Source organism: Amborella trichopoda, chromosome 7 (genome assembly GCF_054954075.1).
Source record: "Amborella trichopoda isolate Santa Cruz 75 chromosome 7, AtrichopodaSantaCruz75HAP2 v2.0, whole genome shotgun sequence".
In the NCBI taxonomy this organism is placed as follows: Eukaryota; Viridiplantae; Streptophyta; class Magnoliopsida; order Amborellales; family Amborellaceae; genus Amborella; species Amborella trichopoda.
Window position 1 is genome coordinate 44,186,033 of NC_142342.1, and position 25,552 is coordinate 44,211,584.

Below are 25,552 nucleotides of genomic sequence, written 5' to 3' on the forward strand. Positions count from 1 at the left end.
AAACTCTTGATTAGTGGGTATGGTCCCTCTTAAAATTTGTAATAAATGCTTCTCCTGAATATGGTGAGTATTTTACTGTTCTAACTATTCTGTTTTTAATAAGTTCCTTTCATCTAGAGAACGAAGTTTACAGGACTAGTTACTACTGAAAATGGCAAAAATAACCTGATGGTCAGGAGGTGTAATGAGAGAGAGAGAGAGAGAGAGAGAGAGAGAGAGAGAGAGAGAGGGAAGATCTAAAGAGGAGAGTTACACATGCCTATCTTGAATAAAGGCCATGGACCACCCTTCTACGACAAGATCCTTGTCATACATTATGAATTTTGTTTTTCGGTTCTGTTGGATTTTTCTAATCATGATGTTTTACTTGATTGGAAGCATAATGTGATTTATTTGCTTAATGGCGGATCCGTTTGTAACCATTTTTTCTCATCCAGTCCACTGCCAAAAAAAAAAAAAGATGATGTGTTTTTTTAGAATAAACACTCATTATTTATTTATTTTTTTAATATCTAAAATCGCACCTATTCACGATTTTTATGTTAATTTAAATTGTTTGCATTAATTAAACTGTGTGGTTTTTATAAAGTTGCAACCTTAAACGATCTAAGTAAGGCGTATCTCCCAATTTTAACATATAATATGCAATTTTGGTGAATTTTTTTTTAGGATTATCTCAAAATCTATTTTTATATCTAATTATAAAATTTTAAATTAAAAAAATTGTTAAAATCAAGCAGATCTATAAAACATATGAAATTTTTTAAAATAGACCGTTTAGATATTGCTAGATGCACTATTTGTGAGACTCAAAATCTTTATTGTCTTTGATATTCATACATGTCGATGTTGAGATTTTTTCAACACTAAAACAATATATTTTTATGGATTTTTGAGGTGGATCTGTAATTCTACACGTTAAGTTGCAACCTCATATAAACTTTTTCCTTGCCTTAATTTAAAATGTTAGTTCATTGCTGGCTGTTGATCCACACTTCAAATGGTTTTAGCATATACAAAATGTAATGGGGTACAACTGTACGAGGCCAGCAAGGCATTATCTTTAACCTCCTCATCCAAAGTTGAACTACTCAATCAACATTCAGTGTTGCAGCTATCATTAATCCATGGCGAACCCATCGATTTTGTATGCCACACATAAAGAACCCATATCAGTTCTTCTACTCAGTATGCTTCTTGCGGAAGTCGATTGATCTCTTCGGGGAACTGCTCCTGGACGAAATGGGATCCTTCTCGCATGAACACGATTTCAAGATCAGGTACGCTTTCCTTCAACAGTGGGCTGTTTATGTAATCCTCTGTTCCTGGCAATTTGAGGAAATAGTCTTTACGACCCACGACCAGCAAAGCTGGGACCGTCACCTTCAAGTCTGTTGCCGTTGAATGGTCCTTATCCTTCAATGATGTAGCAGATAATATAAGATTTTAGAAAATAGTGGCATTTAAAATTGGAAACTAGGCTTTGGACTCGCTCGAATCGGCATGGATAAATATTGGAAAATAGATATCTTAGTCAATCATGATTTTCTTTTTATTAGAACAACGGCTCTAAATTGACAATTTCAACAATCAGAATGGTGTAATCAAGAGGCTTGCGAACTATGTTACATGGACACAAATACGAGTATCAACATCCAACATTGATACAACTGTTCAAAAACGCCAACCCCCAAGTTGGCCTTCCAGACACAACAAATCCATGCATCATATAGAGGGGGTTGGGAGGTGGGATGTGAAATTACATTAAAAATGGCCGTAGTGAAATTTCAACAAAACTAAGTTAAGCTGATGTGTTCGAATTTTTAAAGTCCCAGACAAGCATGCCATGTCCTTGGTGTATCAACACATTACAAGATCATGGGCTTGCAAGTCCAAGTTACATAGCTTGTGAAATTTTACCTTTCGTTGAAAGGAAACCAGAACCTCGAATTTTCATACATGAAAGATTAGACATTGAGATCTTTCTCAATGAACCGGTTTGGAAGGACAGTTGATGGGTGTACCTCTCTTGATCATCACCTGCAATGGGAAGCTTACTGCCTGAGAAGAGTACATAAATGTTCCTTATGACGGTCTGGACATCGAAACGTCCAAAATCCGCTTCAGCACACCCTGGCTCCTGCACAGTTACCGAAGCCTTCAACTGACCAAACAAACAATTAGAATGGGAAATTCAGTTGAGAAGGAATAAGTGTTTGAAGACATCATATCTATCCGTTTGATTAACCGTAATCTGTATCCAAATAGGGGAATCCAGTTACATAAATAAAAGTAGAACCTCCTATGCATAAGCAGGAGCAATCTCAAAATATAAGTACAGAGGGACCATGTTGGAAGATAACTGAAGACATTTGAGCTATTGAGACCTACATTCAGCGACTAAAGATATATGCTAATTCCAGTTCTTGTGTGTCCAAATAATAATCAGTTCATGGTTTGGTTTGCCATTCATGGCTTACACTCTGAAAGAAGCGTACTAGCACCCAAGTACTTGCATGGTCCGAATTTTCAGTTCACAATAAATATAAGATTGCAGTTAAACAATTTAAGGTATGAGAATATATTCTGAATTTATGCCAACTTAGGTTCCAATAGAGTAGGGGAGATAAAACTAAGTTGTTGTTTTGATATCTATATCTATATGATTTGTCAGTTCGGTTTCATGCCAGGTAAGTCAACTATTGAAGCCATTTTCTTAATTAGGCAACTGATTGAGAAGTTTAGGATGACGGGAAAATACTTCCACGTGGTCCTTATTGATTTAGAGAAAACATACAATAGGGATTTAGAGATGTAATTGGTGGGTATTGGAAAAGAAATGAGTCACCAAAGAATATATTGATATAGTTATAGATATGTACGAGGGAGCGCTAACAAGTGTGCGGATAACTAGTGAAACAATGAGTAAGTTCTCAGTGACAATTGGCTTACATCAGGCGTCCGCGTGGAGCCCATATCTTTTCATTTTGATTATGGATGAGTTAACCAAGCAACTACAAGATGAGGTAATGCGGTACATGTTGTTTGCGGATGACATACTTTTAATCGATGAGACTAGAGGCCGAGTCAATGCAAAGTTATAACATTGGAAGGATGCTTCAAAATCTAAAAGTTTTAGAATTGGCTGGTCTAAGACAAAATATAAGGAATGCAAGTTCAGTAATAATAACAAGGAATTAGTTAAGATTGATGGTCAATAAATACTTAAAAGAGATTGTTTCCAATGTATAGGGTCGATAATCCAAGAGAACGGAGAGACTAAGGAAGATGTCGCGCATAGAGTCAAAGCTAGATGAGCAAAGTGGAGATGTGCATCAAGAACTCTATATAATCACCACATACCATTGAGACTGAAGGGGAAGTTCTATAGGACGGCTGTAAGACTAGTTATGTTTTATTGGATGGAACATTGAGCAGTCAAGAAACAATATATCAATAAAATTCAAAATGAATATATAAGAAGGTACTTAGGTGTGGCTTCAATAAGTGACAAGATGAGGGAAAGTAGACTTAGATAAGCTCGTCATGTGCAGTGAAGATCTAATATGACAATAGTTAGGAAGTGTGATTTGGTTTAAGTGAAAGGCTCTAAAGGGCAAGGAGAAGGCCAAAAAGGCTATGGATGGAAGTAGTGAGAAAAGATATGGTGATTTCTGATCTTACTGAGGATATGGCTCTTGATAGAAAAAGATGGAGGAACATTATTCATGTAATCATCATCAGAGCCTTTTCTCAACTAAGGTCAGCTATACAAATCCTGGTCCACTATATTGCTTTATCAAGGACCATACCCTTAGTGAGGCCATAAGTACCTATAATTTTTCTCACTGCTTCCAATCATGTCCTTTTGGGCCTACTTCTAGCCCTTTTTGAGCCTTACACTTGAACCAACTCGCACCTCCTAGTAGGTGTTGTACTAGGTATGCGCTGCACATGGCCAGCCACCTACGTTTATTTTCTCTCATATTATTGCCTATTTGAGCTACACTTAAGTTCTCCCTAATGTATTCATTCTGAATTCGAGAAACACGATTCATGTAGCCGACCCCAAATAATCGGGATAAGACTTGGATGATGATCACAATGATAATATATATTATTCATGTATGATGATTTGTGGTCTTACGGAGGAATGGCCCTTGGTAGAGCAAAAAGGAGAAACATGATTCATGTAACCGACCCCAAATAATTGGGATAAAGCTTGGATGATGACGACGACGATGATCTATGTAATTTGTTTGACCTCAAATGTGCTCATGAAATAGATCAATAAAAGGTAGAAAATGCTTTCCTGTTTTGGTAATGAATACTGGCCATCCATTTCAACACAGAAAATATGGAATTGGACTCTAAGCCTCTTAGGATTTTTTGGGAATCCAAAATTTTGTAGATGTTCTCGTCATCACCAGATGAGCAATTTAAACTCAAAACAAATGGTTCTTAAAGTCAACAAAATCAATATACAAAAACCAAATAAATTGAGGAAAGTGGCAGCCCCCAAAGAAGAACAACACATATGAGCATTATGCGAGAACACATTATTAGGAGAGAGAGAGAGAGAGAGAGAGAGAGAGAGAGAGAGAGAGAGAGAGAGAGAGAGTACCAGCCAGCGTCATAGGTAGAAGCCCTAAGGCAAGTGCTGGAGAAAGTGCTCTCAGGCCGAAGGGACCATGTAAGGTATGCCCAATGTTATGACCCTTGCGACCCTCTTCGGGTGCATCAATGCAAATAGGTAAGCAGACATGGCTCCAAAGTCTTTTCGAACAACAAACGCCTGAAAAGCTTTCCAACAATCATTACTAAACCAGTTCAGAAACTCAAATCAGCGGTAAATTCTTTTATCACTTTTCATAATTTCACAAACACACAGGGCAACAAGGCAATTCTGTTACTTCATAGTTCATGCATAGTCAATTGAGAGCATGGGTTGTGAGATGCGAGGGATTGGAAAAACCCAGTGAAGTTGGGCGAGGCTATTTCCTGCTGAGTATATATGCGATTGTATCCCTTGTCTGGAAGGAATGTGCGATGGTATCTTTTGCTTGGAAGCGATGGCATGAGGCTTGAGTGAGGGCCAAGACCGCACACCAAAGGGTTATTGGGGCCATCAGCATGTCCCTGAAGCCACTTGACGTGGCTTTCCACTGTGGAAAAAGAGGTAAGGAAGAAGTTTTAACACTTCATTGCACAACGCATCTTGGCCAATTGTGGTTAAGCTACAGTTGTTTTTATGAAATATTTGGGACAAAACTTGTCTCATGCAGGTGTATGTTATGGCAAAAGATTGCATTATACCTTTACCCTAGGGCATAATCCTCTATAAACGGCTTGGTTCTTCAGTCCGAAACTTTAAAGAGAGAAAATACAGAATAATTGATGGGTTTTTCTTCTTTTTTTTGAGTTTTGGGTATGAGCATAGGAGCTATCCATGTCTGCAACATCCAAAATAAAAAGAACTTCCATGAGTTTCTTGATAGACTTCCTTCTAACTGCACTAAAGTCTTCATTTGTAAAAAGTTTTGTCCTCTAAGGACCATGGCCAATATTAGGAAGTGTTTCAAAATAATTGGTAAGCTCCAAATACAAAATTTTTATTTTGGCAAGTTTGAATATGAAAAGTATTTAGTAGGTTTCCATGGTAAAGCATTTGTGATAAGTTCTTTATTGCCTTAAATTAGAATTTGGTAGGTTTCAATTACAAAGCTTTTGTGGTAAGTTCGTTTTTGCCTTAAATTAGAATTTGGTAGGTTTCAATTACAAAGCTTTTGTGGTAAGTTCTTTTTTGTCTTAAATTAGAAATTTATTGACATTCTAGTTTATCTTAATAGCATGAAATGAATGCAAATCAATGTGCAGTCCTATTTTGAAATTTACGTTAGTTTCTCTCTCTCTACCCAAGGATACACATGTCTCTATCTCTCACTCTTCATTATTTAAAAAAACAAAATTATAGAAAAGGGTTGAAAGATAGTCCTATTTATTTCCAATTTGGCCCTCTAGCAATTATACATATTATGATGAGACAAATATTGGTTATCAATTTTATTTAAAGCGATACTTGATTTGAAAATTTTCATGGTGATCAATGATTATGAATATTTCAAGTTCAACAATATAAGTATATTTGCGCTAAGATTTTTATTCCCCTTTCTTTCTACAAGCATCAAGAATATTTTGTTGAGATTGATAATGTTGTTTATTATTAACCAAGTTGTGACTTACTTTTCGGTATTTTTTTTGCTTAGTATTTTTTCGTTTATTTAGAAAACTAAATTTGTATCCATGAGGATGTGAAGCTGAGTTATTATTTTTCAATGAGATGTAATTTTCATTGACATCTTATCATGTTTTGTGTATGTCCAAATGACATTAAAAATATTTAATGATGTATCATGTTACATTGAATTATCATATTGGTTATAGCTGTTCATTAGATAGTGGGAGTAATTCATCATTTACCAAATTAGAATTGAATTTGTTATCTCGATGGTGATCAATGCACATTAAGAAAGTCATTGAATTCCTCATTCAATGAGCATTCTCAATGCCTTGAAGAGGATTTGAACCTCCACCACCTAAAGCTTTGTCAAATTATTATTAACCTATGATCCGAATCTGTGTTTTGGACTTAAAGACCAGTGGTGGATGACATGTTTGAGAAACATGCAGAAGCAATAGGCTTTTTTTTTTCTCTTGGCTAAAAGATAAATATGTAAATAAAATCCAACATGTTGGTGAATAATTGGTAAGGTATATGAAAAATTCCATGTAAGTAGTGTGAGGCATTGCCATATACAAGGTTGTTAAGGCCAAAAAATCTAAGTGTGTTGTATGACTACATTGACAAGGTATATGTGAAATCTCATGCAAGTAGCATGAGGCAATGCCATATACAAGGTTGTTGAGGCCAGGAAATCTAAGTGTGGTGTATGATCACATTGGCAGGGTATATATGAAAATCCCATGCGGAAAGCATGAGGTAATGTGATGTACACGATGTTAAAAGGGCTTTTAGGCCAAGTGGGAGTTGTTAGAAATGTGGCCTATCAGGCGCTTTTCTCTCGAAAATTTATTTTTTCAATAATGGTACATAAGCCATAGTGAAGTATATGTGAAATTCCATGTAGTTAACATGAGGCAATGCCATGTACATGGATCCATTTTTCAGCTTTAATAGGATATATTACTAGAGGGAAAACCCAGTGGTGTGTTTGGATTCCTTGTAAATTGTGGGAATGCTTGGATGACATCCTATTATATGAGTCATTAGTAGACTAATGACAAGTTTAGCTCATTACATAAGATTAACAATTTGGTAACAACTTGTTATTCTTAATTAGCTGCATTTAAGGGAATTAAGGCAAGAGTTATAATTGGATCTCAACTCCTATAGACCATGAATGTGGGAGTTACAAAATAAATGTGTTATCTATAAAAGGAGGTTAACCCCTCTAGAAAAACGAGAGAAAAATGATAGAAAAATAGAGATGGAAGGTGAAGGAGATTCACCAAGAGGACTTTCAAGGCAGCCTGTCACCAGATGGCTTGGTCTATAGGTTTTGGTATGGAACCTCAAGTCTCTCGTGTGATTTAAGGACAGATCAGAGTAAGTTGTTTATCGATTTCAATTTTATTTATTTAGTATTATTTTAATTGGGACTATTAGAAAAGAGGGGATTAATCCTGAAGCTAGAAACTAAAGGTGGTTCCTATGGTATATGAAGGAGATCGAGAATGGCAAGGACATCTACAATGAGGTCCATGTATGTCGCCTTCTCGAGGTGGGGTGGTTGATCAGAGAGGCCATAGCCTCGGCAGTCGGGGCAATGGCATGGAAACCTGCAATTGCTAAGGCCACCATTTGATGGCCCTATGAATACCATATCTCAGGGAAACCATGCAGGAAGATCACAGCCGGCCATGTTAGAGTTTGATCTCCACCATGACATAGAGCAAGTGAGATGAGTAGAGAGAGAGATAATAACCAGTTCCAATGCACCATGAGAGAGAGAGCCAGTTGAATAAAGAAATGATTATTAGTTCCAATCTACCTTGAGAGAGAGAGAGAGTTACCAGTTCCAATCTGTGCTATGTGGTGGTTGAGTTCACTTGAGTTGATTGTGTTGTGTTTGATCCATGCCTGTTGTTGAAAGTAATTTGGTGGGCTGGAGTGACGGAGAGTTTTAGAGGAAACTAACTCAATCAAGAATTTGGGGGTAGAGAGAGAGAGAGAGGGTGCATAGTCAAGACTTCGGGTGTAGAGAGAGAGCGAGTGGTGCAGCGGGCAAGTAGCCGGTTGAATGTATAATACGGCGCTCAAAGTGTGAGACTTTTTTGGAAAATATATGATTGAATGCGTTAAATTATGTCGTAAAAGCTCAAAGTGTCATCTCTCATCGCTTTGAATGCATTAAATATCACGTAAAATCTGTGTCATATCTCATCGCTTTGACCTTTGATGAGTCAAGAAAGGGGCAGGGTCACAGTTGCAGCCCCCCCTAGTTACTATATTGTTGGTTTTCAAACTTGCTGACACCACCCACTGTATTTAAAAAAAAAAGCTATCTTTAATCTATATGAAAAAATTGGTAGGGACTTGTCTTTTCCCATTGAATTATCCAAAAAAAAAAAAACTTTTTATATGTTACACATTTATTCATTATTTTAAGCGTTATTAAAGTTCTATCGAAAAATTTATGTTATTACTACTCTACCCATTTTATATCTATTATTACAACATTTTGTCAATATTTTTAAAAATGACCAAATTGCACTTTTTGAATTTTTAAGATCTGAAATTTATGTTTGCACGAGGTAAATATGATTGAATTTTTCAAAATTTTAAAATCCACAAATTATAAGAAATACTAGAATTTCGGTTTTTGATTTTCTATTTTCGAAATAAAAATTCAACAAATGAAGTTCAACTAATACAATGTGTAAAATCATTCTACAAATATTTTACTCTCGTAAAAAATTTGAAAACTTAACGTTTGCTCTTTTCAAAATTGTCTATACACCATTTCGGACCTTTAAGGTCTGAAATCACTTACGGATAGTGAAGGTCCGAAGTGTTTTTTCTTTTGGATACTAAAGATCCAAAAATGGGAGATTTCAGACTCTGATAGTCTGATTTTATTATTATTATTATTATTATTACTTCGGATCCTAAAGATAAAAAATTAGGCAATTTTGGACCTTGAACTTTCTAATTCTTTTTTTTATTTCAGATCCTAAAGATCTTACAATAGGGCAATTTTGAAAAAAAAAATTCGGGGCTCCTAAGAACAGGTATACATGTAATATCCAAAAAATTGAATGTAATATGTGAAAATTTTAGATAAAATTGTAATAACGGTTAAAATAACTAACACACATGTAATTTTCCAACTCTCTAACAGTCTCAAATAAATCCTACTTAAGATTGGGAATGTAGAATAACTAAAACCATTTTAATAATTTAATCCACTCAAGTAGCCTGAGCTAAATTACAAAAATAAGAAACTAGAACGAACAAAGCAATCAAAATAGGAAAACTTGCATAAAACCCCCAAAAGTAGACTTTCTAGGCAATTTACCCTCACCGTAACTTTTCTTAGCATATTTTTCCCCAAAACCAAGTTTTACAGCAAATATCCCCCCAATGCAAAAAGTTCATTTTTTTGATGAAAATACCCTTCCCGAACATAACAAATCATTTTCGGATCCCAATAAAAAGAAACATCGGACCGTGGTTGTATATTGCCGGACCCATCCATTCTACAGGATCGAAACTGTACACTGCCGGACCGCTTATTCCAAACACAATTGTGCCAAACCATAGCTCCTAAATGCCAGACTGCTCATTAATCCAGAAATATATACATGCAGGACCGCACTTGTAAAACACCGGACCGCCTATTACTCCAGTATCATAGGCGTCAGACCGCCACTTCAAAACGCCAGACTGCTCATTACTCCAGTAACATAAGCCTCAGATCGCCACTATGAAATGCCGAACTGCCCATGCCAGTAACATAAGCACTGGACCGCCTCTTCAAATGCCGGACCGCCCACTCCAGTGACCTAAGCACCGGACCTCTACTTTAAACCTCCGAACCGCCTATAATCCAGTAAAACATACTGCTGGACCATCACCTGTAATTGTCGGAACGCCTACTCCAGTAAAACATAATGTCTGACCGCCACCTGTAAATGTCGGACCGTCTACTCTAGTAAAACATACTGTCAGACTACCGCCTGTAAATGCAGGACCGCCTACTCCAGTAAAACATACTGCCGAACTGCCACTTGTAAATGACGGAGCGTGTCTTCGAAATGCCGGATTGCCCCTTCTTTCAGTAAGATTTGTGCCGGACTTTCATGATGAAGTGCCAGACCGTTCCAATTCCAGTGACATATGTGTCGGACTGCCTCTTGGAAGTACCGTACTGCACCTTAAATTCAGTAACTTTTTGCCTGGTGAAGTGCTGGACCGCCATGGTGAAGACTGCGATCTGGAAGTGCCGAACTGGGTTCTTGAAGTGCCTGATCGCCCTCTGTGATTGCCGGACTGCCCTTGCTTTTTAGCTAATGAATTTTAAAGGGATTAGATGTTAATAAGGCTCATACTTCTTATCGTAGCTTTTCTGAAACAATTGTTATATGCTTCACCGGATAAAACTCCTTCCACTTTGTTCTTTTCATTTTATGATCCTTTATTTTGCAGATTTCTTTTAAAAGGATATTGCTATTAGATTTTGCTTCCATACTACATAATGATAACAAAAAGAATGGATGTTTCATTAGCTGGCTGCAAAGATAGAGTAGTTTAAATTGTATAAAAAGAACGGACATTTCACTCTTTGAAACTCACTACTAAACATCTCTTTCAAACATACATATCAAACTTAAAAAAACATATCAACTGAAAAATACATCTCAAATAAAGGTTCATTGCCTTTGCAACTTGCATTGATCACTTTTCAAATTACAATTTTTCATCTCAAAAAAAAGTTCATAGCCTTTGCAACTTGCATTAGTCACTTTTCAAATTACATATTCAGGTATCATCTCAAAAATGCATGTCAAATTGGAAAATACATATTTTTCACTTTTTTCGCCTCAGCCATTTTTTATGGCCAGCTTGCATTACCCTTTCCCTTTACATCGGGTTCCTCCTTAATCCTTTCCTCATGGACATCTCCCTCCACGATCGTAAATTCCACCTTGATTCCTTATGCAAGGCTAGCACAACTTCAATTTGGTGGTTTTTGCTCTAGTCATTTTTGCTCTTTATTCTCTTCTCATTTTCATCATCGGTCTCGCTTTCTCTTTCCTCATCTCCACCATCTCCCTCCTCAGTCTCGCTTTCCTCATCTCCACTATCTCCTTTCTCGCTTTCGCTTTCAGCATCTCCACCATCTCTCTCCTCGCTCTCGCTTCCGCCATCTCCTCGACACTTGTCTCTATAGGAGTGTTCTGCAATAGCAAATCAAGGGTTACCTATACATGATGTCTGGATTCCCCTGCTAATACTTCATCACTAAGTGCAGCTTGTAGCATTCCTATACATGTTAATCACTGCAAATAGACAATAAAAAACAAAATAGATAATTAGTTTGAATACATATTAAGTCAATAAAAACTAAAATACATAAATTAAATAAGATACCAATCTCCTGTCGTCATCATGACATGCGAAGTGGGGCACGTGGGGGTATTTCTATATCTATAGGTGAACATGCTGTACCAAGCCATATACTCTTTTGTAGGTATTCAATCATATTTATCAACGGCCCCTTGACAACATTGCGTTTTCGTTGCCGCTAGTCGCTTATCTCGCTACTCAACTCGTCAATCCAACTTGTGGGGTGTATACCAGCATTCTCCCTCCTATCCCACTCCAACAGGAATCTCTTGCATCTTCTCAAATTATCGCAGCACACGATCAGGCATATAGTACTCTGCAATGTGGAAACTTATCAAATATGATTAGCACAACACGTTTTCTTTACTAAGTGTATCTAATGGGCTGTACTTCTCATATGGTTACCAAGTCACCTACAACAAAAACATAACACAATAATCACTTATTTGTATTTGCCTTAGATATATTACCTACAATTATATAGGTACACAAGCAAACCATTAACCATGTCTGTATTTGCATTTGATAGATTACCTACAAATTCATAATCACACAAGCAAATCACTAACCATGTCAATTGAGATGTCATCAAATGCTGGTTGTTTCTTCCGCTTGCAAGCTCTAGGCATTTATAGGGTGATAGCTGTAGGCTTGGTGCCTAGAGTTGGAAAATTGTCATAGACCCAACACTGCACAAAAAATAGCTAGAAGCAATTAGTTTGAAGCCAATGAAATTGTAAATATCTAAATATTGACTATAAAAATAGTGAAAATTACCTGTAGTAGTGTTGCTAACCCACTAAAATGAGTTTCCCTGTCCACGACCTTAGATAAGGAACGATATAAGAAGGCAAGCGCTACTGCACCCCATGCATACTATTCTGTCTCATCAAGATCTCGAAACGGTTGCAGGTAACTTGTAAGCGTCAATTCTTGAGATGAGTCGGCAAATATAGTTGTGCCAACTAAATAAAGGAGATAAGCTCGAGTGTGTTGAAGCAGTTTTAATTTGGTAAGCTTTTTTGGTAGTTGCCCGAATTTCCTCCTTAGTCAAGTATGTTTAAGACGACTCAACTTATCACCTTTAGGGCAATCTCTCAAATGCTCCATGATGAAAGCCCATATAGTCTTTAGGTCTGATGGCTGTTACAGGCTCGTCTGTCACAAGTATCCTTAATATATGTCGCACACCGTACAGGTTTGGAGTCATCTCACCAATAGTTAAACGTGTGGTATTTGTCACCTTGCATCATTTCCATATAAAGGCCCTCAGTAGACTGTAATCGACATGGGAGACCCCAATGTCTATCAAGGAGCTCAATTTGGTCTTTTCAACCAAAGCTACCTGTCATGGATCTAGCTCCCATTTTCCTAGGGTCTTAGTTGATTCATTAATACGAAAATTTTTATTTTCCTGAAATGAAGTTCAATAAGAAATGACAATAGTTATTAAGTGCATGTCAAGTGAGAAACGGTTTGCTACGTATTTTCGCATGTTATCTAAACTAGTTTTACAGTCAGTCAAAAGGGTAAATGCATCACCATCAGTATAATCTAAAGTCCCATCGACACTTGATCGGAGTTCTCCACCGAAAATGCAACAAATTAATCTGCTATCACCCATTTTCTTTTGTCCTCTACAACATTTGTAATAACTTACTCCATACATTTCATATACAACGTCTTAATACTGGCCTTGAACTTTTGGTAGGCTCAAGTTAGATTTTCGAAAAAAAAAAGCTACTATTAAATTTTAAAAAGAGCTAGGCTTATTGCTTTTTAATGACAAATTATATTGTAACACGAGCTAGGTAAAATTTAAGAAAGATTTTTGTTAAAAGAACTGCTACTGAATTTTAACAAAAGAAAGAGTATGGATCATCATTTACAAGATCAACATAAAACACATACAATAAAAATAACTCAAAATTATTGCCACCAATAACATTCAAGCCCTAAAATAACAATAGAGAGAAAATGACAATCTCCATAACAAATTAATTAAAAAAAAATCAATACATCTTAAGCCATGAGCAATCCATTCTTTCAATTGTCAATGACAAATGAAATGCAACCAATTTCGACAAATAAACAATAGATTTTAGGGATTTTCTTCAATAAATCTGATATATATATATATATATATATATATATATATATATATATATATATATATATCTTTTATAAAAATTTAAATAAAATAGTCTTTCAACCCTTCAGGAATACACAATGATCATAAAGCTTTCAAGAATACACAATGATCATAAAGCTTTCATTCCATGCAAAGAAACAACATAAATTTAAAGACAATCAACAAGCTTCTGATCCACATTTCGATCTACATTTTCTCTTCAAATGATTAAGGAAAAGGTTTTCACATGCTAAGCTTTACCCCGAAAGTTGAAGTTACAACATAGATATTAGATAAAAAATGCTTCTAAATATTATATTGAAATACTCTTTCATACATGGGGCTCAGAAATCAACCTCGGCCTTTGATGGGATTCCTTTCGAGAGAGAGCAGTGCTCTGCGGGAGCTTCGTAGAGACAAGGAGAGAGTTGTCGGACTTTCGATCGTAGAGAGAGAGGGAAAGAAAAACATGGTGCTTTGTGGGATCTTGGTAGAAAGAGAGATGGAGAGAAAAGTTGAGTTTTGGCCTCAGTAGAGAGAGTGAGTAGGGCCTTGGTAGAGCGAGAGGGAGACAACAAATCGGTGATGAGGTTTGTAGAGAGAGGGAGAATAAAAAAGTAGATCGTGAGGGAAAGAGAGAGAAACAAGAGCTCGTGTTGTGCCCCACTAGAGAGAGAAACGCCCCTCATGTTGTGCCCAACTAGAGAGAGAAAATACGTTCTTGTGCCCATGTAGAGAGAGAAATGGATTCGTGTTGTGCCTTGGTAGAGAGAGAAAGGGGAAATCATGAGCCCTGGTAGAGAGAGGGGAAAATCATGAGCTTGGTGGAGAGAGAAATGGGAAATTGCGAGCCCTATAGAGAGGGAAAAGGGAAAATCGGTCAAGAGGGAAAGGGGAAAATCGTGAGGGAAAAAGGTTAGGGAAAAGAAAAAGAAAAGGTTTTAGGGCAAAAAAAAAAGGGGAGGGTAGTTTGGTCTTTATTTCACTCTGTTTTAGATGGGGAGTATTTGCTATATTTTGGGAAAAAATATGCTGAGAAAAGTTAGGGTAGGGGTAAGGTGCCTAGATTGTCTACTTTTGGGGGTTTATGCAATTTTTCCATCAAAATAGCCTAATTTTCAAAGTTTGTAATATAGAAGGAAAGGCAATTTCTAATTTACAATTCATGTGTTCCCAACCCTGAACAACCAACATTAAATTTATAATTTATAATTCAGCTCCATCGTGAACAACTAACCACTCATGCCCAAACACATTTTTTATTCAATTTCTATATGAAATGAATATAAAAAATCTACTTTCTTACTCTTTATTGTAGTTGTAGGGTCCACTCTGCTTTGATCTTGTATGTATCATCTGCATAGAGAATACTCTCTTACCTTCTCAACAAAGATGTCACTCTGTTCAATCTTTATTATGCTTCCATTGCCCCCCACACCATTGGCCAGAGTCAATGATTTAGAGGTGGTCTTTGAAAAATGAAAATTGAGGTAGGTCTTTGAAAGGGAAACCTTGTCCCATACAAATTAGAGAAGGAGTAGGTTATGGTGAGTCCGTGGACTCATCTATTGGTATGAGTCACAATGGATAATTTGGAGTTTTATAATTTGGCTCGGACTGGAAGATTCTTGTGTAAAGAAGAAGAAGAGAAAGAGAGAGAGTGAGAGCGGAAAAGGGTGGGCTGCGGTTGCGGCGGGGGGGTTCGTCAAAAGTAAGAAATGGCTACTGGCTACTGGTTGTTGGTTTACTTCAAGGGTGTGGTTTGCATGAGACTGAGGTCTTGAATAATCAAAGTAAAGCGCACCTTCAAATAGTATTGAAAGATGTTTCAATACTGGAAAACTTTGTGATAGCTTGAAAAATGGGTGTTGCTCCTGAACAAAATGGGTTCCTTCAGGCATGAACACGATCTCCAGATCACAGTCTCCTTCAATAGAGCACTGTTTATATAATCCTCCATTCCTGGGAATTTCAGGGGACGGTCTTTATTGCCCATTACCAGCAGGGCCAGGACTCTTGCCTTCAAATCTGTTGCCATTGGATGGTCGGCCCCATCCTCCCATGACCTACCACATAGTACAATAGTATACAAAAAGATGGGTTCAATAGGGATTGGGAATTAACATTCTGAATTATAAGAATGGTGCACTGAAACGATCCTGACCAAAGCTTACCTTTCACCATGACACAGCATGTGATACAATAATATTTGAAAAGAGATGTTCAATGAAGTTTGGAAATTGACATTCTCAGTTATCAGAAAGGTGCTTTGAAAGAATCATCGCCATAGCTTACATTTCACAATGATTTGGCAGATGATACAATAATATATGGAAAGATTGGAAATTGACACACTCAATTATCAGAGAATGGTGCTTTGAAAAGGATCCTTGCCAACGCTTACCTTTCATTATGTACTAGCAGATAACCCAACAATTACATGAACATGTGCTCAACGCAGGCTGGAAATCGACATTCTCAATTATCAGAATGGTGCTTTGAAAGGGATCATCACCAAACTTTACCTTTCACTATGATCTAGAAGATAATATGATAATATATGAGTTATGAAAAGATGTGTTCAATAAAGATTTGAAATTGACATTCTCAATTATCAGAATGGTGCTCTGAAAAAGAGCCTTGCCAAAGCTTATCTTTCACCATGATCTAGTAGATAATTCAATAATATTGACAACAAGAATCAGTAAAGATTGGAATTTGATATTGTTGATTATCAGAATGGTGCCTTCAGAAAGAACCTTACCAAGGCTTACCTTTGACCATGATCTCACAGATAATACACATGAAAAGGTGGGTTCAATACAGATTGGAAACTTCTATTCACGATTATCAGAAGGATGCTTTGAGAAAGATCTTCGCCAAATCTTACCTTTCAAAATGGCTATAGGGCAAAACGGAACCCTGACTTCTTGTAAAGAGAAGCATAGGCAGAGAGGTCTTCCTCGGTGAACCAGGTTGGTAGGGGAGTTGATGGACGGACCAAGTCCATTATCTCTTCATTTTCACTGGCAACTGGAAGTTTGCTGCGTGAGAAATGTATATATATGTTCCTTATGACTGACTTAACATCCAAGTGCCCAAAATTGGCTTCAGCACGCCCTGGCTCCTGCACAGCGGGCAATGCATCATAGTGCACATAACAGTTAGAATTGTTAATTGGGAAGAAAACATTAGGAAGTTATGATGGCATGGTATATTTTGAATATATATCTGATTTTATATTAATTGAGGACCTAATCAAAGAGCCAATCAGCATAAACTAGGGGTGAAACCATACATTAGTTTTGATTCTAAAATTCACAGAGTATTGGGGGAAACTGTGGGAAAAACATGAAGTTATTTGATACGTGTCATTGTAGCGAGATGAGCCTTGAGCTACTGGCTAGTTGGTGACTGAATGCCTCTATGGACTACTTGGTACTTGAATGCCAAAACTCAAATATGTAGATCCTCTCTCTAGTTCCCACAATAATCACCTTGTCTCTACGGTATGCATTTGCAACTTATATTGTGAAATTAAGTGCTGGTTCAGCCAAGTGGTGATTTTGTTTGCAAGTTTGGTTCACAATCTATGGGGGTTCCACTACAACTTAGGTAACTATGACACCAATACTCTCCCTTTAATAGGGCTGCTCTTTGAATTTATGCAAATTTATGGATCTAAAACAAACAAGATCAGATAAAAAATTACCATTTTTCATATGTTCCAATCAAACTTCTAAAATTACTGGAATTTTCTCTATTATTTGCAGATAATCGCACATTGGTATATGTGTAACCCAATAAGCAAAGGCCAAATTGGTGCAAGAAGAGTATTACTAGTAAAGGATGTGATAAACAAGAGTTGTTGGATGCATTCCCAGCCCAATTTCGAATTTACATACTCATTTGGTGCAAGAAGAGTATTACTAGTAAGTAGGATGGGTGATCCAAGTTCAGCAGTGATGAACTCTAAAGTCAATGATTCTTGTTTAAAATAAAGAATTCTTGTTTAAAATAAATAGAGAGAGAGAGAGAGAGAGAGAGAGAGAGAGAGAGATGGGGTAATACTGCACCTGCCATCTTAACATGTAGAATCCTTCGGGGAAATTTGATGACTCTGAGCGAGTGCACTAGGAATCATATAAGGTACACGCAGTGTGATAAGTCCTGAAACTCTCTAAGGATGAATGATTGCAAACTGGTAAGCTGGAATAGCTCCAAAGTCTTTCCAACAAAAAACGCCTGCTGGGAAAGGGGGTAGGGTCGTGATGGTAGCACCCTATACCCTAGTCACCATGTTGTGATTTCCATTCCCACTTACACCACCCCACTGACATCTTAAAAAAACTAACTCCTAAACCATTTAAAAAAACGGGTAGGGGACTGTCTTTCCCATTGAATTACCCCCAAAAAAAAAACAACAAACGCCTGCACATAAGACTCCATGAGAAATACTAAGAGAAGGTAATAAACACCCCAAAATTGTTGTTGTTTTTATACCTTTGGGATGCTGAAGTAGTCAAGAATGGTGATGAATTCTCTTATGAGGTCCATGTAGGTGGCTTTCTCGGGCTCGGGTGGCTAATCAGAGAGGCCATAGCCTCTCCAATCGGGGGCAATTGCATGGAAGCCAACAGCTGTCAATGCCACCATTTGGTGGCGCCATGAATACCATATCTCACAAAAACCATGCAGGAATAACACTGCCGGCCCTGTGAAATAGTTCAACTAGCATTAACACCGAGAGAGAGAGAGAGAGAGAGAGAGAGAGAGAGAGAGAAAGAGAGAGAGAGAGAGAGAGAGAGAGAGAGAGAGAGAGAGAGAGAGATCTAAGAAACTACCATTTCCTATCTCTGCTATGTGGAGCTTGAGGTCGCCTACATCACCTTGCTTGTGTTGTATATGCTCGATGATCTCTCCAACTTTAAACTTAGATTTTGCAGAATGAGAACAAAATGAGTAGAGGGAGGGAGCTGTAGAGGAATCAAAATGGATAATTTGGAGTTTTATAATGTGGCTCAGACTGGAAGATTCTAGTGTGAAGAAGAAGGAGAGAGAGAGGGGAAAAGGGTGGGGGGCAGCGGTGGAGGAGGGGGTGGCCAGCAACAATGGCTCGTTAGTCAAAGTCAAGAAATGGCTTCTGGTTGTTGGTCTACTTCAATTTGTGGATGGGAAGTAGTAGTTAATTTTACCAATAAGGCAACTTGAATTGCTTACCCAAGCTGTTGATTAGTGGGTATGGTCCCTCTTAAAATTTGTAATCAAAAGATTCTACTGTGAGTATAGTATCTTACTGTTCTAACTATTCTGTTATTAGTAAGTTCCTTTCATCAAGAAAATGAAGTTTACAGGACAAGTCACTATTGAAAATGATATTGGAAAGATGTAGTGAGGAGAGTCACATAGCCCATGGACCACCCTTCTACGTTAAGATCCTGGTCATACATTATGATTTTTTTTTTTTTGGTTCTACGTTGGATTTTTCTAATTGTGATGTTTTTCGTGATTGGAAGCATGACGTGGTTTATTTGCTTGTTGGCGGATGTGTTTGTAATCGTTTTCACTCATTCCAGTCCATTGCAATAAAAAGAAAAAAAAAAGATGATTTTTTTTTGAGAATAAACACCCTTTTTTGACTTTTTGTTTTTTTAATATCTAAAATCACACTTATTCGCGATTTTTATGTTAACTGAAATTGTTTGCATTAATTAAAATCTTAATTCATTGCTGGCTTTTGATCTACATATTTGGACATCCAATCCATTTAAAATAGATTTTGCATATACAAAATACCATAGTAAGGGGACACATGGCCAACAAGGCAGTATTTTTAATCTCTTCATCCAAAGTTGAAGAACTCATTTAACATTCATTGTTGCACTCTAGGAAAAAGCTATCATTAATCCATGGGAAATCCATGGATTTTAGCATGCTACACATAAATAACCCATATCAGCTCTTCTATTCAGTATGCTTCTTGAGGAAGTCAATGATGAGCTGATTGATCTCTTCGGGCAACTGCTCCTGGACGAAATGGGTTCCTTCCGGCATGAACACGATTTTAAGATCGGGTACGTTCTCCTTCAACAGTGGGCTGTTTATGTAATCCTCTATTCCTGGGAATTTGAGGAAATAGTCTCTACGACCCATGACCAACAAAGCTGGGACTCTCACCTTCAAGTCTGTTGCTGCTGAATGGTCCGCCTCCTTGAATGATCTAGTAGATAATATAAGATATTAGAAAATAGTGGTGTATAAAATCAGAAACTAGGCTATGGACTTGCCCCAGGCGGCTTGGAACAATGATATGCAGATTGTAGAGGAAAAACCTCGGAAGTACTACAAGTCTCCAATTTCTTAAGAAAATAGTAATTTCTTTAATTTAAAATCACCAGTCTAACTCGTGTCTTGCCTGAGCTAGACAGTTACTAGGGCTCGAGGCCCAGGTAAGTCCCAGCTCTAGCCTAAGCCTGTGTTCTTAAATATTGGAAAATAGATATCACATTTAATCAAGCGTATATTGATTTTCAGAATGGTGAGGTAAAGAGGCTTGTAAACTATGTTACATGGAGACAAATACGAGTATCAACATCCAACATTGATACAAGTGTTTAGAAACGCCAACCCCCAAGTTGGCCTTCTAGACACAACAAATCCATGCATCATCTAGAGGGGGTTGGGAGGTGGGGTGTGAAGTTACATTACAAAGTCCATAGTGAAATTCAACAAACTAAGTTAAGCTGATGTGCCCAAAAACCAAAATTTTGAAGTCTCAAACATGCGTGCCGTATCCTTGGTGTATCGACATACTCCAGAACCATAGATATGCATGTCCAAGTTGCATAGCTTGCGAAAGTTTACCTTTTGATGCAACGATACGGGACCTCCAAAGGAAAACGGAACCCCGAATTTTCATAAAGGGAAGCATAGACATTTAGATCTTCCTCACTGAACCAGTTTGGAAGGACAGTTGATGGGTGCACCAAGTCCATGATCTCTTGATCATCACCTGCAATGGGAAGCTCACTGCCTGAGAAGAGTATATAAATGTTCCTTATGACGGTCCGGACATCGAAACGTCCAAAATCCGCTTCAGCACGCCCTGGCTCCTGCACAGTTATCGAAGCATTCCCAAAGGATTAAAATGGGAAATTCATTTGAGAAGGGATAAGTATTTGAAGACATCATATCTATCCCTTTGATTAACTGGAACCTGTGTATCCAAATGGAGGAATCCAGTTGCATAAATAAAAGTAGAACCTCCTATGCTTAAGAAGGATCAATCTCCAAACATGAGTACGAGGGGAAGATAACTTCAGACATTTGATCTATTGAGACCAACACCGAGCAACTGAAGACATGGTAATTCCAGTTTTCGTGTGTTCAAACAATAATCTAGTTCATGGTTTTGTTTGCCATTCCTGGCTTACACTCTGAAAGAAGCATATTAGCATCCAAAGTACATGCACGGTTGGAATTCTCGGCTCACAATACATATGGGATTGCAGTCAAACAATTTAAGGTATGAGAATATGTTCTGAATTTTGCCAACTTAAGTTTCAAATAGACCAAGGGACATAAAATTAACCCTTTGATTTGCTGTTTTGCTATCTTTATCTATATAATTTGTCAGTTTTATGCCAGGGAGGTCAACTAATGAAGCCATTTTCCTAATTAGGCAACTGATTGAGAAGTTTAGGGCGAAGGGCAAAGACTTCCATGTGTCTCTATTGATTTTGAGATAGGGTAATCTAGAGATTTAAGTTGGTGGGTGTTGAAAAAGAAATGAGTCACTAGTACATATATTGACATAGTGAGAGATATGTACGAAAGAGCACTAACTAGTGTGTGGATAACTAATAGAGAGACAAGTGAGTTCTCAATGACAATAGGCTTACATTTGGGGTCCATGCTAAGCGCTTATCTCTTCATTTTGGCTATGGACGAGTTAACTAAGCAGGTACAAGACGAGGTACCATGGTGCAAGTCATTTGCAGATGAGATAGTTTCGATCAATGAGACTAGAGGTCGAGTTAACGCAAAGTTAGAACATTGGAGGGGATGCTCTACAATCTAAAGGTTTTAAAATTACCCGGACCAAGACATAATATAAAAAATACAAATTTAGTAATACTAAGAGTAAAAATGCAGAAGTAGTTAATATTGATAGTCAAGAAAAACCTAAAAGAAATTGTTTCCAATATCTAGGATCGATAGTCCAAGAGAATAGAGAGATTGAGAAAGATGTCGCTCATAGAATTAGAGCTTGATGGGGAAAGTGGAGATGTTCATCCGGAGTTTTTATGTTGTCGTCACATACCATTGAGATTGAAGGGAACGTTATATAGGACGGTTGTAAGACGAGCTATACTTTATGGAACGGAATGTTGGGCAATAAAAAAACAACATTTCCATGGGATAAGCATAGCTGAGATGATGATGCTAAGATGGATGAGTGGAAGATAAAAAAATATAGAATTAAGGATGAATATGTAAGAGGCAACTTAGGTGTGGCTTCAATAGGTGATAAGATGAGAGAAAGTAGACTTAGGTAGGCTAGCCATATGCAACTAAGACTTAATAAAGCGCCGATTAGGATATGTAATTTGGTTCAAGTAGAAGGCTCTAAAAGGGCAAGAGGAAGACTCAAAAGGACATAGATGGAAGTAGTGAGAAAATATATAGTGACTTCTGATCTTATTGAGGGTATGACCCTGGATAGAGAAAAATAGAGGAACATGATTCATGGAGCCGACCCCAAATACTTGGGATAAGGCTTGGATGATGATGATGGTGATATATGTATTTCGTGTATGTGACTTTTGATCTTACTGAGTTATAGCCCTTGATAAAGAAGAATGGAGGAACATGATTCATGTAGCCGACCCCAAATAATTGGGATTAGGCTTGAATGATGATGATGATGACCTATATGATTTATATGACCTCAAATTTTGTAGGTGAAATGTGTTCATCCCAATGAACAAGCTCATGTAAAAGATCAATAAAAGACAAAAATGTTTACGTTTTTTGGTAATGAATACTGGTCATCTTTCAGCAAAGAAAATATGGAATTGAACTCAGATGCCTCTTACGATTTTTAGGAACCCAAATTTTGTAGATGATCTAGTCCTCCGAGCAATTTAAACTCAAAACAAGTGATTCTTGAAAACAAAATCAAAATACAAAAAAACCCCTAAAGAAGAACAACACAGATTTGCATACTCTTCTGTGAGAACACAGTGCTAGGAGAGAGAGAGAGAGTACCTGCCAGCGTCGAATGTAGAAGCCCTTAGGCAAGTGCTGGTTAGTGTGCTTTCGAAGCGAAGGGAGCATGTAAGGTATGCCCAGCGTTATGACCCCTGAGACCCTTTCCGGGTGCATCAATGCAAACAGGTATGCAGGCATGGCTCCAAAGTCTTTACCAACAACAAACGCCTGAAAAGCTTTCCAACATTCATTACCAAACCAGTTCAGAAACTCAACTCTATGGTCAATTCTGTTATCATTTTTCGTATTGTCACGAATACACAGGGCAGCAAGGCGACTCTGTGACTTCATACACAGTCAATTGAGAAGAAAATAGAGGATTAATTCTGAAGCTAGAAACTAAAGATGGTACCTTTGGTATATGAAGGAGGTCGAGAATGGCGAGGAGATCTGCAATGAGGTCCATGTATGTCGCGTTCTCGGGGTGGGGTGGTTGATCAGAGAGGCCATAGCCTCGCCAGTCAGGGGCAATGGCATGGAAGCCGGCAGCTGCTAATGCCACCATTTGATGGCGCCATGAATACCATATCTCTGGGAAACCATGCAGGAAGATCACAGCTGGCCCTGTTAGAGTATGAACACCACCATGACAGAGCATGTAAGATGAATAGAGAGAGAGAGAGAAATAAAGAGAGATAATTACCAGTTCCAATACATCATGAGAGAGAGAGCCAGGTGAATAATGAAATGATTCCTAGTTCCAATCTATCCACAGAGAGAGAGAGAGAGAGAGAGAGAGAGAGAGAGTTACCAGTTCCTATGTCTGCTATGTGGAGGTTGAGTTCACTGATGTTAAGCTGCTTGTGTTGTATTTGATCCATGCCTGTTGTTGAAAGTAATTTGGTGGGCTCGGGTGAAAAAGAGTTTCAGAGGAAACTAATTCAATGGGGGCAGAGAGAGAGCGAGAGGGGGTTCAGAGTCAAGATTTTGGGGGTAGAGAGAGAGAGAGAGAGAGGGAGAGTGTGAAGTCGCTGGTGGAATGTATGCTCCTGTGCACAAAGTGTGTCAGAATTTATGGGGAAAAATACGATGGAATGGATTAAATTATTTCGTAAAATCATGAGATAGCGCAAACGATTTTAAAATAATTTTATACATTTCACATTTTCTTTCTTTGCTGATATAAGCTTCTGTATATTCTACTTCAATCTATTGAGAGAAGAAATCCCTTCCTTTTGTTTTTCCTTAACGCCAGAAGCTCCGTCCCCGTTACGTTGGACTCCTAATGAAGTGAAGGGAATCCTCCTTCACTTGTCAGCTCCTATCACATCAGCAAGGGTTTCCAAAACTTCAATCTGCCGGAAGCAAAAATTGAAATAGGCAATAGCAATGGAATAATGGCCCTCTGCCTCTTTTAAATTTTAAAAAGTAAAATAAAATATTCTATAAATTTCTCGAATAAATCCTACTTAACCATTTTAGTAATTTAATCCAGTCAAAGTAGCCTGAGCTAAATTACAAAAATACTCAAGAAAATAGAACTGTCAAACAATCAAAATACTCTATTGTTCAAAGTTAGCAATTTAGAAGGAAGGGCAATTTCTCATTTAAAATTCATGTGTTCGAACATTAAATTTATAATTTAGCTCCAATGTTTGTATAAAAACCTAACCACTCTAACGACTTTATTGTATATGTAGGGTCCACTCTACTTCGACATTATTTGTTTTATTTGCATAGAGATGCTCTTCCCTTCTCAGCAAAGATGCCACTTTGTTCTGCCTTTTGATGCTTCCATGGCCCCCAACCATGGGCCAGACACTGAATTCTAATTTTGTCCTTTTGGCCGACCACAAGATTCCAATGGAAGTGGCTGGGTCTCTGAAAAATGAAAATACAAAAGGAAACTCTGTCCAATACAAATAACAATAGAAAAAAGGACTAGGTTATGGTGAGTTGAGTGCTCCCTCTAAAATTTATCTCAAATATGGATTTTAGATGTAAAAATTTAGTGGTTGAAAATCTCAATTATGGTAAACATGTACATAGAAGAAATAATAAAAAAAAATTCTGGTTGTATCTTTAGCATCATTTGTTTTAAACAATATTGAATGCCTTGGGGGATGCTGAAGTGGGAGTACGTCCCCATGAAACATAAACAATTTTCGTTTTTGTTGTGTGCGAAAACTCTAAAAGTTTGAGGGGTTGATTTTTTTCCAATAAAGAGTAAGAGAAATAGAACCGACAACAAGCAAACAACACACGAAAGGAAATAAATAATGTAAAGAGAACAAATTTTATATGGTTTGTGACATATGTGACTATGTTCACGGGCAAAAACAATCGATATTTTTTCAATAATTTTTTTCCACTAATTCAAAAAAAAAAAAATCAACACTTACTCGACTCGAGAGAACTAAAGACTCAAAACTCATTTGTCATTAGCAGTTCCAAAAAAGCAAATGAAATTTCCCCAACTAACTAGGAAACCCAAAAATAGAAGACCCCAAAAAGTAAGAAACCAATCCCTTAGGGATTCAAGACCAAAATTATCAACA

General features: G+C 37.4%; 1 protein-coding gene, 1 long non-coding RNA gene and 1 pseudogene across 5 annotated transcripts; all 3 read right to left on the reverse strand.

Moving 5' to 3' along the window:
* Positions 1-984: 984 nt before the first annotated feature.
* Positions 985-19,646, reverse strand: LOC18423154 (uncharacterized; annotated as a pseudogene). Its single transcript, XR_016058754.1, has 9 exons — positions 19,603-19,646; positions 18,626-18,939; positions 18,281-18,496; positions 17,858-18,023; positions 16,672-16,908; positions 15,356-15,837; positions 15,161-15,250; positions 2,025-2,164; positions 985-1,435 (listed from the first exon to the last, which is right to left on the reverse strand). The product of XR_016058754.1 is annotated as an uncharacterized LOC18423154 (transcript).
* LOC110007740 (uncharacterized) lies at positions 10,949-13,759 on the reverse strand. Its single transcript, XR_002281875.2, has 4 exons — positions 12,428-13,759; positions 12,220-12,339; positions 11,675-12,063; positions 10,949-11,583 (listed from the first exon to the last, which is right to left on the reverse strand). It is a non-coding gene; the product is annotated as an uncharacterized LOC110007740 (long non-coding RNA).
* Positions 19,548-25,351, reverse strand: LOC18423155 (epoxide hydrolase 2). Of its 3 annotated transcripts, none has more exons than XM_088871623.1 (6): positions 24,667-25,351; positions 23,806-24,043; positions 23,407-23,618; positions 23,052-23,222; positions 20,646-20,893; positions 19,548-20,001 (listed from the first exon to the last, which is right to left on the reverse strand). In XM_088871623.1, the coding sequence occupies exons 2-6, from the start codon at positions 23,873-23,875 to the stop codon at positions 19,746-19,748; spliced, it is 957 nt and encodes a 318-aa protein (XP_088727749.1). In that variant the 5' UTR covers positions 23,876-24,043; positions 24,667-25,351; the 3' UTR covers positions 19,548-19,745. The 3 variants fall into 3 exon arrangements, with proteins under 3 accessions (XP_088727749.1, XP_088727747.1, XP_088727750.1); XM_088871621.1 differs by lacking the exon at positions 24,667-25,351 and adding an exon at positions 24,151-24,649; XM_088871624.1 differs by lacking the exon at positions 24,667-25,351 and adding an exon at positions 24,151-24,350 and having other exon boundaries at positions 23,407-23,585.
* Positions 25,352-25,552: the final 201 nt, after the last annotated feature.